Consider the following 13775-nt stretch of genomic DNA (forward strand, 5'->3'; position numbering starts at 1 on the left):
TAGCCTACATTATGCCAATTACCAGTGTAAGGACATAATATTGAAACATTCACACAATTTCCATAAGTGTGTGAATGTTATGTATTGACTATGTTTAGTAAAGCATTGATATTAAGAATCTAGAATGAATCATTTAAAAAAAAAAACTCAATCTACACACCCCATAATGAAAAAGTGAAAACAGGTTTTTAGAAATGTTTGCAAATGTATTAAAAATAAAAACATGTCTTATTTACATATATATAGTCAGCCCCTTTGCTATGAGACCTGAAATTGAGCTTGGCTGCATCCTGTTTCCGTTGGTCATCCTTGAGATGTTTCTACAACTTGACAACTTGAGTCCACCTGTGGTAAATTAAATTGATGGGGCATGATTTGGAAAGTCACACCTGTCTATATAAGGTCCCACAGTTGACAGTGCATGTCAGAGCAAAAACCAATCCATGAGGTCGAAGGAATTGTCCATAGAGCTCAGAGACAGGATTGTGTCGAGGCACAGATCTGGGGAAGGGTACAAAAACATTTCTGCAGCATTGAAGGTCCCCAAGAACACAGTGGCCTCCATCATTCTTAAATGTAAGAAGTTTGGAACAACCAAGACTCTTCCTCGAGCTGGCTGCCTGGCCAAACTGAGCAATCGGGGGAGAAGAGCCTTCGTTGGGAATTGACCAAGAACCTGATAGTCACTCTGACAGAGTTCCTCTGTGGAGATGGGAGAAACTTCCTGAAGGACAACCATTCCTGAAGGACAACCATCTCTCCAACAATCAGGCCTTTATGGTAGAGTGGCCAGACAGAAGCCACTCCCCAGTAAAAGGCACATGACAGCCAGCTTGGAGTTTGCCAAAAGGCACCTAAAGCACTCTCAGACCATGTGAAACAAGATTCTCTGGTCTGATGAAACCAAGATTGAACTCTTTGGCCTAACTGCCAAGCGTCCCGTCTGGAGAAAAACTAGCACAATCCCTACGGTGAAGCATGGTGGTGGCAGCGTCATGCTGTGTGGATGTATTTCAACAGCAGGGACTGGGAGACTAGTCAGGATCAAGGGAAAGATGAATGGAGCAAAGTACAGAGAGATCCTTGATGAAAACCTGCTCAGGATCTCAGACTGGGACAACGGTTCACCTTCCAACAGACAACGACCCTAAGCACACAGCCAAGACACCGCAGGAGTGGCTTCGGGACAAGTCTCTGAATGTCCTTGAGTGGCCCAGCCAGAGCCCGGACTTGAACTGGATTGAATGTCTCTGGAAGGACCTGAAAATAGCTGTGCAGCGACGCTCCACATCCAACCTCACAGAGCTTGAGAGGAATTGTAGATAAGAATGGGAGAAGTGTCATACCCAAGACGACTGGTCTGAATAAATATTGAAATTTGATATTTCTGTTTTTTATTTTTAATACATTTGCACGAAAAAAATCTAAACCTGTTTTTGCTTTGACATCGGGCACTGTGTATAGATTGATGAGGGGGAAAACATATATTTTATCAATTTTAGAATATGGCTGTAACATAACAAAATGTGGAAAAAAATCAAAGGGTATGAATAATTTTCGAATGCACTGAGACTCGCCTATTATTCGCATAAGCTATTCGCCTATATCAAATATAATATATATAATAGAGACGGACTACTCCTGAAAAAGTCACTTCCACAACTCGGGGAGCTTGTGATCTGTAGGCTAAGTACCAAGAAGGACAGGAGAACAGTCACTGTGAATTGTGTCCCTCGTTGAACCTACTTGACAAGACTCCTACTGCGCACCGGAGTATTCCTCCTCCGAATGTCTACGGTGTCCACGTCTTATCTTTACCACCTTAAGCATCGAACACTTTACGGATACCATCTGCCAGGGGTTACTTGGCAAACAGGAATATGTTGGGATATGTCTCAGAGGGTCCAACATATTCGGTGAGTGGCAGATGTTCAGTCATTCCTTTCCTTAAGCCTTGAGATAAAAAATAAATAATAATAAATAAATGCAAGGTTGGACTTTGATTCTAGTGTAAACCGTAAAATTAAAAGGATTTGCCTGTCGTGTAATGCTCTTTACCATCTGAGGAGTTCTATAGCTTTCTTAGGCTAGCCTACTGTATGATACTTTGTAACAGATGCGCTTGAGCGCCTTTGCTTGAATATTTGGCAATTCTGATAAACAGTTCGAGTTCGAATTGTATTATGCTTACTATAATGCAACACTTGTACACAATGCCCGATGTTGATCTGTTAAACAAACCAAAAAATTGTCCCAACCTATTTTCTGCAGTATAGGCTAAACCGTATTCTGTAAGCGACCCATTATTCTTCTTCATTATTGGATGCAGAGAGGTATAGGATACGTTCATCCGATATGTGTAACCCGGCAACAGTCTCAATGAATGACTTGCTGAACAAATCCATGATTTTAAGAATTGATACCATTATAAGATCAGACATATCCCGGTGTAGACTATTTCCAATAGTGCATGAGACAAAGTTACTCTGCAAGATGACACTTTTTTTTAAATGGATTTAACCAAACGGGGCACAGCGAGTTATAGTTTTGTAGCTGAAATAAATCAAAGTGATGTTTGCAACTGACACAAATAGACTCATACTTCATGCGCCAAATGACTTAATTCATCATTTTTAAGCCACTGTTTTGCAGTGTTTCACTAATGTAACAAATGGGATAACTTTAGGGCTTTGACAAAGGGAGATCCGCTCTACGCACGCGTGCCAAATATAAGGGTTCCACCCTCTACCTGAAAGGAGCGCACCTGGATCCAACGAGACGGAAGTAGTTTGCAAAGATTGAGAAACGCTGCACAACTGTATTCTTTTTGGGCAACAATTACTCTGGAATTCCACGTTATTTCGAAGGTGATTTTCATTTAGCGATATGCTCGACAAAACTTGATGGACTTTTAAATCAATAATTTGGAGTCCATTTCCCATCCTTTATGCAACGTCCCGGTAAGTCATATCATTTTCCCCAAAAGAGTGTGAAAATGTAGGACTATGACGAGCATTTTTATAGTAGCCTGGTCATTCCTGTCGTTTAGTAGACTGCTGTATAGTAGCACGTTTTCCAACTATTTTGTTGGACAGTAGGTTGTGGAGAAAAATAATCGCAAGTCTTGTTACATTCCTGCTTGTGTATGGTCATAATCCAAAGTGACATAGAACTTCAGTCTGTTCTCAGCTTTGAAGAAATACGTGTTTTCCATTCATGCGAGAATGAGTTTTGTGATCCTGCTTTTTACCTCTGTTAATTTGACACATTTCTTTCTTTTTAAGGTTACCTCCTCTGGTGGTGCAACTGACTGGTAGGTGAAGTACTGTCTCAAAGCTATCTACCCCACATATCTCCAGAAGAATGAGTGGTCTCCGCAGAGTTCTCAGAAGGCGATTACACCCCTTAAAACTGGTGATAGTGGCCCTTATTTTTGTCACATTTCTCTTCCTAATACAACGTGAAGTAGTAACCCAAAGTCCCTCCCTAGAAGAGCCCTGGCTGAAGGAGATGGCTGTCAAACGGGATGCCATGCTGGGCATGGTGATGGGTGCTGTCAATAACTTTAGGGACGCTATGCCAAAAATGCAGATCAAAGCCCCAGTGCGTCAGCATGACAATGCAGGGGACTTCTCCTGTTTGCCAGGGACCTACACGGCTGCTGAGCTGAGGCCAGCCCTGGAGCGTCCACCTCAGGACCCCAACAGCCCCGGGGCCTCTGGGAAGCCCTTTCACACAGATAAACTGAGCCCTGCTGAACAGAAGGAGAAGGACCGGGGAGAGGAGAAACACTGTTTTAACCTCTACGCCAGTGACCGCATTTCTCTCAGCCGTGACCTGGGTCCTGATACCAGACCACCAGAGTATGTTATCTCTCCATAATTGACTGGCTGTTTTTGTGCTCTTATCACAGTTGTTTCCATATCCATGCTCTAAATTCTGTGGTGGAAAAAGTAACCAATTGTCATACTTGAGTTCAAGTAAAGATATCTTAATAGAAAATGACTCAAGTCACCAAGTAAAATACTACTTGACTAAAAGTATCTGGATATATGTATGCATGTACAGTTGAAGCCGGAAGTTTACATACACCTTAGCCAAATACATTTAAACTATTTTTCACAATTCCTGAGATTTTAATCAGAGTAAAAATTCCCTGTCTTAGGTCAGTTAGGATCACCACTTTATTTTAAGAATGTGAGATGTCAGAATAATAGGAGAGAGAACGATTTATTTCATCACATTCCCAGTGGATCAGAAGTTTACATACACTCGATTAGTATTTGGTAACATTGCCTTAATTGTTTTACTTGGGTCAAATGTTATGGGTAGCCTTCCACAAGCTTCCCACAATAAGTTGGGTGAATTCTGGTCCATTCCTCCTGGCAGAGCTGGTGTAACTGAGTCAGGTTTGTAGGCGTACATGCTTTTTCATTTATGTCCACAAATGTTCTATAGGATTAAGGTCAGGGCTTTGTGATGGCCACTCCAATATCTTGACTTTGTTGTCCTTAAACCATTTTGCCACAACTTTGGAAGTATGCTTGGGGTCATTGTCCATTTAGAAGACCCATTTGTGACCAAGCTTTAACTTCCCGACTGTCTTGATGTTGCTTCAATATATCCACATAATTTTCCTACCTCATGATACAATCGATTTTGTGAAGCGCACCAGTCCCTCCCACAACATGATGCTGCCACTCCCATGCTTCACGGTTGGAATGGTGTTCTTCGGCTTGCAAGCATCCCCCTTTTTCCCCCAAACATAACGATGGTCATTATGGCCAAACAGTTCTATTTTTGTTTCATCAGACCAGAGGACATTTCTCCAAAAAGTACGATCTTTGTCCCAATGTGCAGTTGCAAACCGTAGTCTGTCTTTTTTGGAGCCGTGGCTTATTCCTTGATGAGCGGCCTTTCTGGTTATGTCAATATAGGACTCATTTTACTCTGGATATACATACTTTTGTACCTGTTTTCTCCAGCATCTTCACAAGGTGCTTTGTTGCTGTTCTGGGATTGATTTGCACTTTTCACACCAAAGTACATTCCTCTCTAGGAGACAGATAGCATCTCCTTCCTGAGCGGTATGACGGCTGCGTGGTCCCATGGTGTTTATACTGGCGTACTATTGTTTGTACAGATGAACGTGGTACCTTCAGGCGATTGGAAATTGCTTCCAAGGATGAACCAGACTTGTGGAGGTCTACAATTTTTTTTCAGAGGTCTTAGCTGATTTCTTTGGATTTTCCCATGATGTCAAGCAAAGAAGCACTGAGTTTGAAGGTAGGCCTTAATACATCCACAGGTACACCTCCAATTGACTCAAATTATGTCAATTAGCCTATCAGAAGCTTCTAAAGCCATGACATCATTTTCTGGAACTTTCCAAGCTGTTTAAAGGCACAGTCAACTTAGTGTATGTTAACTTCTGACCCACAGGAATTGTGATACAGTGAATTATAAGTTGTATATAAATTATAAGAATGCCAATTGTCTGTAAACAATTATTTGAAAAATTTCTTGTCATGCACAACGTAAATGTCCTATCCAACTTGAAATGTGTGGAGTGGTTGAAAAACGAGTTTTAATGACTCCAACCTAAGTGAATGTAAACTTCCAACTTCAGCTGTATGTATGTGAGAGAATCCATCAAATCTCTTATATTAAGCAAACCAGACAACACAATTAAAACATATAAATAAATAATTATAGACATTTGCACACTGGCAATTTACAAAATTTATGTTTAGTGAGTCCACCAGATCAGAGGCAGTAGGGCGGACAAGGCGTTATATTTATAGGTGGGTGAATTGGACCATAATTCTGTCCTGCCTGAGCATTAGAAATGTAAGTACGTTTTGGTGTCAGGGAAAAACGTATAGGAGTAAAAAGTGCATAGTTATGTCAGGAATGCTGTCAAAAATATAAATAGTGAAGTACAGATACCCCAAAAAAACTACTTACATAGTATACTTAAGTATTTTTACTTAAGTACTTTACACCACTGTCTAAAATGTATTGTCTCAGTGCCATATGCTTTGGCTACGTAGCCTTGTAAAAAATGTAGAGTCAATCTTGGGGTTGGTGGCCCTGTTTTTATGATGAAATTCTGTCATTATAGGGTATATTTTGTAAAACATCCTCATATGATGCAAACATCTAAAGTGGGGTTTCTCCTCATCACATAGCAGCACCATCTAGTGGTGTTCAATAGAACAGCTTCTCTATTGAGGAATTCAGTATGCTTTTATGTCTTGTCTCAGTAGCTCCGTATGAAACCAAAGTCACATACTGAATGACCACAGAAGGAAGGAGATGACCATAATGTGTCTACAACAGAAATGACCGTTTTTACTCCAAGTCTTTGATATTTTCTTTGAGTTATTGAGGAAAATTTCACTTTAACCACAGGCTGAGTTTCTCTGTCTGAAACATTGTTTCAGCATGTGTGCCCAGTAAATGTGTCTGGGTCAAGAAACAGCTTCGTTTTGTTTGGCTAATTAAACAAGTCTGTCCATGTTCCTATTTTTAATGGGGTAATTTACACAGATTCAGACTGTCTGATGCGGTTGGCATTTCAAAGGGAGTCTCACATCCCAATGAAACAACTGAAACAGACACCCCTTTAGGGGAAGACTTCAGATGTTTCAACCACAGTCCTGCACTGAAAGGCCTCTCAGGGACCCAAAAATACCTTTAAAAAAAATAAAAATGTTTTAATGCTCTTTTGCAGATGTATCGAGCAAACGTTCAAGCGCTGTCCCCCTTTGCTGACCACCAGCGTGATCATTGTGTTTCACAATGAAGGCTGGACTACTCTGCTGAGGACGGTGTACAGCGTCCTCCACACCTCCCCTGCCATCTTCCTCAAGGAGATCATCCTGGTGGACGATGCCAGTGTGGACGGTAAGGAACTAACTGGCCAGCCAGGCAGACGGCAGGACCACCTTGTTTTCACTTGGAATTGATTTCAGTTGGCCTGCTGGGCGGCCCGCTGGTGTGCCATGAAATGTGCAGGCTGGAGCCCCGGCTTCTTGTGAAGGGGGTTATAGCAGGAAGCAGCACTGCTAGTGAATACTTTCCTAAGAGGGGCTAGCTAGTCTGTGGCGGTATGGAGAAATATGTCTGTTTTCTCTTGTAAACAGGCCCTAGGCTGAGGGGGAAACGAGTCTGTGGGTAAAAATGACAAGGGAGCAGGGAATGCAGCCCAACTGAGTGACACTCAAAGCCCTCTGTCGTTTGTTGGGAATAGCCTGCTATTAGACATCTGTACTAAAGCTATTTCCCTGGCCCAATAGGATAAGGCTAGGAACTGATCAGGCAAACTTGGCAGCTAGCCATGGTGTCTCTCTCTCAGTATGTAGTGCAAGCTTCCATATTGGAGGGGGAGGGGGGGGGGTCTAAGTTGAGGTAGAGGCCAACTCTTCCAGAAAGTGTTACAAGGTCCATTACTGTATCTTGACTGTCCATTCTAGATCTGCATGGTCTAATGCTGTGGGCTCATTACCTTTTCACAGACGCCTTGAAAGAGGATTTGGATGAATATTTGAAGCGGCTGCACATCGTGCATGTGGTGCGGCAGCGGGAGAGAAAGGGCCTGATCACCGCTCGGCTACTGGGAGCCTCTGTAGCCACCGGAGACATCCTCACCTTCCTCGACGCGCACTGTTAGTACATGCACACCCACACCCCAGCACAGACATCAAACAACTGAGTCATCAGGCTGGAACAACCAGAACAGCTCTGCCTTTTAGACACCTATACACCCCAGAATATTAGCACTACACAGATGCTGTTTCGGGCATGGCAGGAAAACCACAAAACATTATGAGTATTCGAATGTAACATTTTTGGGCAGCCTGCTTTGGGTTGGCCAGGGAAAAATATCAAATCAGTGTTCATTAAATTGAGTTGTTTATACAACAGTCTTCTATGTTCCGTGCCGATGTAGTATTTAGCATTTTAAAATGTTATGTTATTTAGTGGTTCTATTTTAATGCTGGTGGTGAATGCGTATCCAACAGGTGAATGCTTCAGTGGCTGGCTTGAGCCTCTACTGGCCAGGATAGCAGAGAACTACACTGCAGTAGTGAGTCCTGACATCACTACCATTGACCTCAACACTTTTGAGTTTATGAAGCCCTCGCCGTACGGGCAGAACCACAACCGTGGTAACTTCGACTGGGGCCTGTCCTTCGGCTGGGAGAGTCTACCGGACCACGAGAAACAACGGAGGAAGGATGAGACCTATCCTATTAAGTGAGAAGAACTATGTGAATGATTGAATGGCTATTTTTCAGGAGGAAATACTGACATGACAAACACCTCCCATCTATCTACCTTGATAACTGGTTTTCAACTGTGTGTAAACAAACTTATCCGGACCTTCTATTCAGTGGTTATCTTTTACCCCACAGGACACCGACGTTTGCTGGGGGACTCTTCTCTATCTCCAAGGACTACTTCTATCTCATCGGAAGCTATGATGAACAAATGGAAATCTGGGGCGGCGAGAATATTGAAATGTCTTTCAGAGTATGAGCTGATTCACTTGGCTTTCTAGTTAGAAAACACCTTGTGTTAGTGTCATCGCTGCTACATTTTTTTTGTGTGTGTGTGTTTCATTCTCTATCTTTGTATTGTGTAGTAGAACCGAACCAACCGGTTACCAAGTATGACTAACAGTGTTGGGTGTGTTGCCTCTGTCTTGTCTGTAGGTGTGGCAGTGTGGCGGTCAGCTCGAAATCATCCCTTGCTCCATCGTGGGTCACGTGTTCCGCACCAAGAGCCCCCACACCTTCCCCAAGGGCACCCAGGTGATCGCGCGCAACCAGGTGCGGCTGGCCGAGGTCTGGATGGACGACTACAAGGAAATCTTCTACCGGCGCAACCAGCAAGCCGCCCAGTTGGCCAAAGACGTATGTGGTATTTCTGAGTGACTTTGTCATATTGTTGTACGTTTTAAACCCAGCGAGGCATGTCGATATCCCGGGAAATGGGACAGGAGTTCAGAAACAGTTAATCTATTCCCTAAAGTAATGTTTTAGCAGTTTGCTCTGGAATGTTTGCCCTGCGCTATATCCCACATGGACATATGACTGTTCTCATTCTGACTGCAGACCACTTGTTATCCCCCTCGTAGGACAAGTTTGGGCAGCCACAGGCTGATGTGATTAAAAATAAAATTTAAAAAAGTATGTGATTTAGTGTTTTGGAAATAAAGTCTTCATAGATTCTTAAAGAAAATGTTAATCTCATCTTGTGGCTTTGGTGTCATGTTCCCCAGAGAGACTTGTTATAGAGGCAGGGACCCCTCTCTCTCTCCCCCCAGAGTGACTCATTTTAGAGCACTGACACCTAAACAAAGATCGTCTTTTGGTTATGTATCGTCTGAACACAGTTGAATGTACAAACCCATTCCCGTGAGGTCCCTGGTTATGCACCGTAGAACTGTGTCACTATGTGACGTGAAATAAGTAGAAATGAATAGTATCCGTCTAAAAAAAACTTCTGCTGGCCTCCAGGCTATTAGGTGTTTTAGAGTTGTTAACAGGCAGGAAGGGGAGCCTTTGGAGGCAAGAGTCTGTTAAATGACAGGGATTCGTAGTGCTGCTGTATCAGGTTTTCTCATCTCCACGCCATAAACAGTCCCCCCTCAGGCCATGTGTAGTTGCGTACCTTGGAGTGAAGCAGGCCAAGAGGCCCTCTCCTGCTGCCTTCAAACACCCCCCCTGTGTCTCTAACCGCTTCAAGGAGCACAGCTACAGTTGTTATCGTCGCACACGGTGGCTTACAGCATCCGCGTCATTATCTCTCTTAAATGCTCTCGCTACTAAAGATCTGCCCGGAGAAGCTCTCTGTTCCTTGGAATACTCTGCGTTTGTGCTGGCAATAGGCGAATCAATGGCTGAGCAATGTCTGCATGCGTTTGTTTGAAACATTGATGGCATGAATGAATTTAAATGAAGCAAAGAGAGGGAAAAGTCTGTAATTTCTCGACTAGAGGGTTCATCATTTGCTATGGTATTTCTGTATGTGTACCGGATAATTTTTGTGCGTGCCAATTACTCGAAACGAGATCGGGCAGCCTGAAACTCTGCCATACATGGTGCTGTCTTCAAGCAGTCACCCATCAACCATGGAGCTCCAGCACTAGACCGACTGTGGGGAAGTGGAAATTGACTTTTTCCTCCCAGTCCAAAGCCTGGGCAGTGTGAGTAATGAGGAAAGTCCCCACCCCTCTTTAATGGCTGCTGCCTGGAATTGTTTCCACAGAGGGCCTTCGGAGACGTCGGGCGTCGTGTGGACCTCCGGGAGCGGCTGCAGTGCAAGAGCTTCTCCTGGTATTTGAAAAATGTGTATCCAGAGGTCTTCATGCCTGATCTCAACCCGCTCCACTTTGGCTCGGTAAGTCCCCCCTCTCCCAGACTCTTTCCAGACCACAGAGAGCTTTCTGGCAATGGTGGGTTTCCACTTAGCATCTCCAGAGGGCTCCGAGGGGAGCTCCAGGGTAGGCCAGGGGGGAGAGGTAGTGTGGAGCTACTCTAAGGTTGGGAGGTGGCTGGGCTTGTTTGAACAGCTTGTGTGTCTGACTGAAATCCCTTTCCTTGTGCTTCCAGGTGAAAAATGTAGGTAAAGACTCGTGTCTGGATGCAGGGGAGAACAACGAGGGAGGGAAACCGCTGATCTTGTATCCATGCCACGGCCTCGGAGGAAACCAGGTCAGAGGGAAGGGAATGAAGGGACTGGGTTCAGTCATGAAGGAAATGCTAAGTACTTTCTCGGTCACTTTCAAAATAAAAACGATTACTTCTGGTGTTTTTTGTGATCCCTCAGTATTTTGAGTACTCGACCCATCATGAGATCCGGCACAACATTCAGAAGGAGTTGTGTTTGCATGGGACGGATGGAGCCGTGAAGCTGGAAGACTGCCAGTATAAAGGCCGCAATACGTTTGTAGGAGCTGAACAGAAGTGGGAGTTAAGGGAGGTGAGACCAAATACCCACATTTCTATCCTAATGGGCTCAGTCAACATTTCTACTTGAAAGCCTTTTTTTTTTTTTTTTAACTGTCAATTATTATGAAATTGTTGGGCGTTTGCCTTGTTCTCTTGCATCATCTTCACCATAGAAGTGGATGTCAGTGATTTCCTACTGAGGATGTTGGTGACTAATCTGTTTCTCCTCTCTGTAGAACCAGTTATTCTACATCCCAGGATGGAACCTGTGTCTGAGTGCTCGTCATGAGCACCCCTCGTTGGTGGCCTGTAACCCTTCAGACAGATACCAGCTGTGGCTCTACGTCTGACTACAGGACACACATGGTGGACGATGTGTGCCTTGGTATCCTAGGACCATTAGAACAAGTAGCAATTGGCGTACATTTTTGTTATGTTTTATCATCGAAGTTGAATTTGTATTTATTTTTATACGTAGAAGAACTGCTGCTGGAAAGTTTGCGATTTGAGGAGAACGTGACCTCGGGAAGGAAGCATTCAAACTGATACTAAAGACTGTTTGTTTTACTCCTTTTAAAAAAATAATAATAATCATGATTTGGGTAAAGGAATTGTTTTTCTTGTCTTACACACCAAATGCTCTCTGTAGATTGACGGAGGTAGCTAGGACTGGAAAGACTTTGGATGGATACTGAATGAAGAGAGATTTCTTTGAAGAATACGTCTTTTTTTATACTGTGTACTTCGGCGGGAAATCAACATTACATTTTTATTTAATTACCAAGGTTTGTTCTTTATTGCCCACACTGAATAATTTATTAATATAAATGTGAAAACCAACAATGGACTGTCATAATGCAGTAGTGCACTTGCCTCTTGCACAAACTGAATAACTTCGATGTTATACACCAAAGACTAATCAAGTTTTTTTTTTTTTTACTATTAAAGACATGCTCCAGAACAATCTATGAGGAGAATTACTGTCTTACCTCAATTAGCTACAAATCCATTTTCTGGAAGCGGTGCAGTGCCATTTTCCTTACATTTCCCCCAGGTGGGCCAGCCCCCTAGCAATTTGAGTTCCAGCCAATGAGGTTCAGCCCCTCGGCGTGAGAAATTACGTTGGGCACATATGTGATGTATGCAATTTTTGGGGATCATTTTTGGCTTGTAAGCTCTACTTTCAGAACTACTGGCTTAGAAGTATACAGGGAAAATCTATTTTAAAATGTGTATTATAGGTTATTCAACATCTACCACTACTGCCTATTTTTATTATGCGAACTTGTCTATCAGATGTGACAGGAAAGCACTAGATATGCATCCTCCATTACCCCTACTAGAGGGTCTGATTCCCCTCTCCTCCAGCTGGTTTTCCTCATAAGCAGATTGAGAATGATGTCTATGCGTTGCCCATACAGTGCCTCTCACTTTATGAACAGCCAATTCTGATAAAATCTCCAAAGTGGCATTTTGCCGGTATTTGCAAGATAAATACATTTCTTTTGCTTTTCCATATTGCTTGGCTGGGGAGTTCAAAGGTGTTTTAATCATGTATACGGTTAAACTTTTTATGAGACTTTATCACATAGCATTTTTAAACACAAATCCAGTCACTGCTGTGGTATTTGAAAATGACCTGTTGTGTACAATCTGGTTGATTTTCAAGTTTAACTACAACGAAATAGTATTTTTTTTCTTTATTTTCTTTGAAATCTCTCTTTACAGGAATTCGCTTGATTGATTGGGCCCTGCCTACTTTTTATCAAAAATCTAATAAAGTTTTAATGTCAGGGTTTTAGGGAATAATTTAAGGTTGACACATCTTAACATGCATAGGCGCTTTGGAATGTATTTTTCTATATTTGACAACACCATTTTGTAAAATAATTTTTTTGAATTAAATGAATGTACATGTTTTTGTATCATGTTCATGGGGATTGGAAAATGTATATGTAGGCTTAAATGGGATCTGTAGAAAGGGGAAAAATGTTAACTTGGTTTACAACATGGAATGTATGATTGTATTTTTTTTTGAGTCAAGTCTCAGAGCTCCCAGTATCACACAAATGTCAGTGTTTCGATGCAAGGGTGTGGGCTAGTTTATACGAATTGATGGAAGAATGCTGACTGACAATGGAATGTTAGAATTTAGTTGACTATTGAATATGTCTGGGACTGAGAAACAGATGGGTCTATTGCAGTCTGTCGATAAATTAGAACCGTGTGCCTTTTATGTTTGGATCCTTGAGGTTTTCCATTTTAGTAAAAGGAACTCTGTAATGAGTACAATGACTGAATACGTCAGGGGTGTTGAACTCGTTCCATGGAGGGTCTAGTGTCTTTTTTTTTCAATTAAGCCTGAGATGGTGAGGTGAGATCATTAGTAATTAGTGACCTTTATTCACCAATCAAGTACAAGGGTGTGAAACCTGTGGATACCAGGCCCTCCTTGGAATGAGTTTCACACCTATGCTGTATGGCATGAGTACCATTCTTCACCATTTCTTATGTTCAACGGGAGAGGGCGCTGTGCACAAAGGAATTCATCCTTGACCCATCCTTACTGGGTTGTTGGTGTACCCTTTTTCTAAATAAAAGTTGTTCAAGCTAAACGTATAAAGAAAAACACATGGTTTCATTTTATTTAAAGGTCATGTATTGTTAAAGCAAAAACGCAAAAAAAAAAAAATTGCATAACATTTTGGCTTTATCTAACGTTAAGAAACCAAAACACATTGAAACATTTATACCATTCCATACAAAAAGTATTCTGTTTCACATTATAGTAAGCGATATAAGGAAATCAGGCAC

The 13775-nt window shown here is 42.4% G+C and overlaps 1 protein-coding gene across 2 annotated transcripts; it reads left to right on the forward strand.

Moving 5' to 3' along the window:
* Positions 1–1744: 1744 nt before the first annotated feature.
* Positions 1745–13621, forward strand: galnt3 (UDP-N-acetyl-alpha-D-galactosamine:polypeptide N-acetylgalactosaminyltransferase 3 (GalNAc-T3)). 2 transcript variants are annotated; one of them, XM_064975960.1, is made up of 11 exons: positions 1745–1916; positions 3285–3863; positions 6737–6909; positions 7521–7670; positions 8028–8262; positions 8421–8538; positions 8721–8921; positions 10279–10410; positions 10623–10724; positions 10840–10992; positions 11198–13621. In XM_064975960.1, exons 2-11 carry the CDS (start codon positions 3364–3366, stop codon positions 11309–11311), a joined length of 1878 nt encoding a protein of 625 aa, XP_064832032.1. In that variant the 5' UTR covers positions 1745–1916; positions 3285–3363; the 3' UTR covers positions 11312–13621. The 2 variants fall into 2 exon arrangements, with proteins under 2 accessions (XP_064832032.1, XP_064832030.1); XM_064975958.1 differs by lacking the exon at positions 1745–1916 and adding an exon at positions 2749–2960.
* The last annotated feature ends 154 nt before the right edge of the window (positions 13622–13775 follow it).

This window comes from Oncorhynchus masou, chromosome 10, assembly GCF_036934945.1.
Source record: "Oncorhynchus masou masou isolate Uvic2021 chromosome 10, UVic_Omas_1.1, whole genome shotgun sequence".
In the NCBI taxonomy this organism is placed as follows: Eukaryota; Metazoa; Chordata; class Actinopteri; order Salmoniformes; family Salmonidae; genus Oncorhynchus; species Oncorhynchus masou.

Bases quoted from the DNA above. Each gene is read 5' to 3' on its own strand.
- galnt3 (XM_064975960.1), top strand. From the start codon at position 3,364: ATGAGTGGTCTCCGCAGAGTTCTCAGAAGGCGATTACACCCCTTAAAA. The intron at 7,671-8,027 runs GTTAGTACATGC...CGTATCCAACAG, and splicing joins CACCTTCCTCGACGCGCACT to GTGAATGCTTCAGTGGCTGG. The intron at 8,539-8,720 runs GTATGAGCTGAT...TCTTGTCTGTAG, and splicing joins ATATTGAAATGTCTTTCAGA to GTGTGGCAGTGTGGCGGTCA.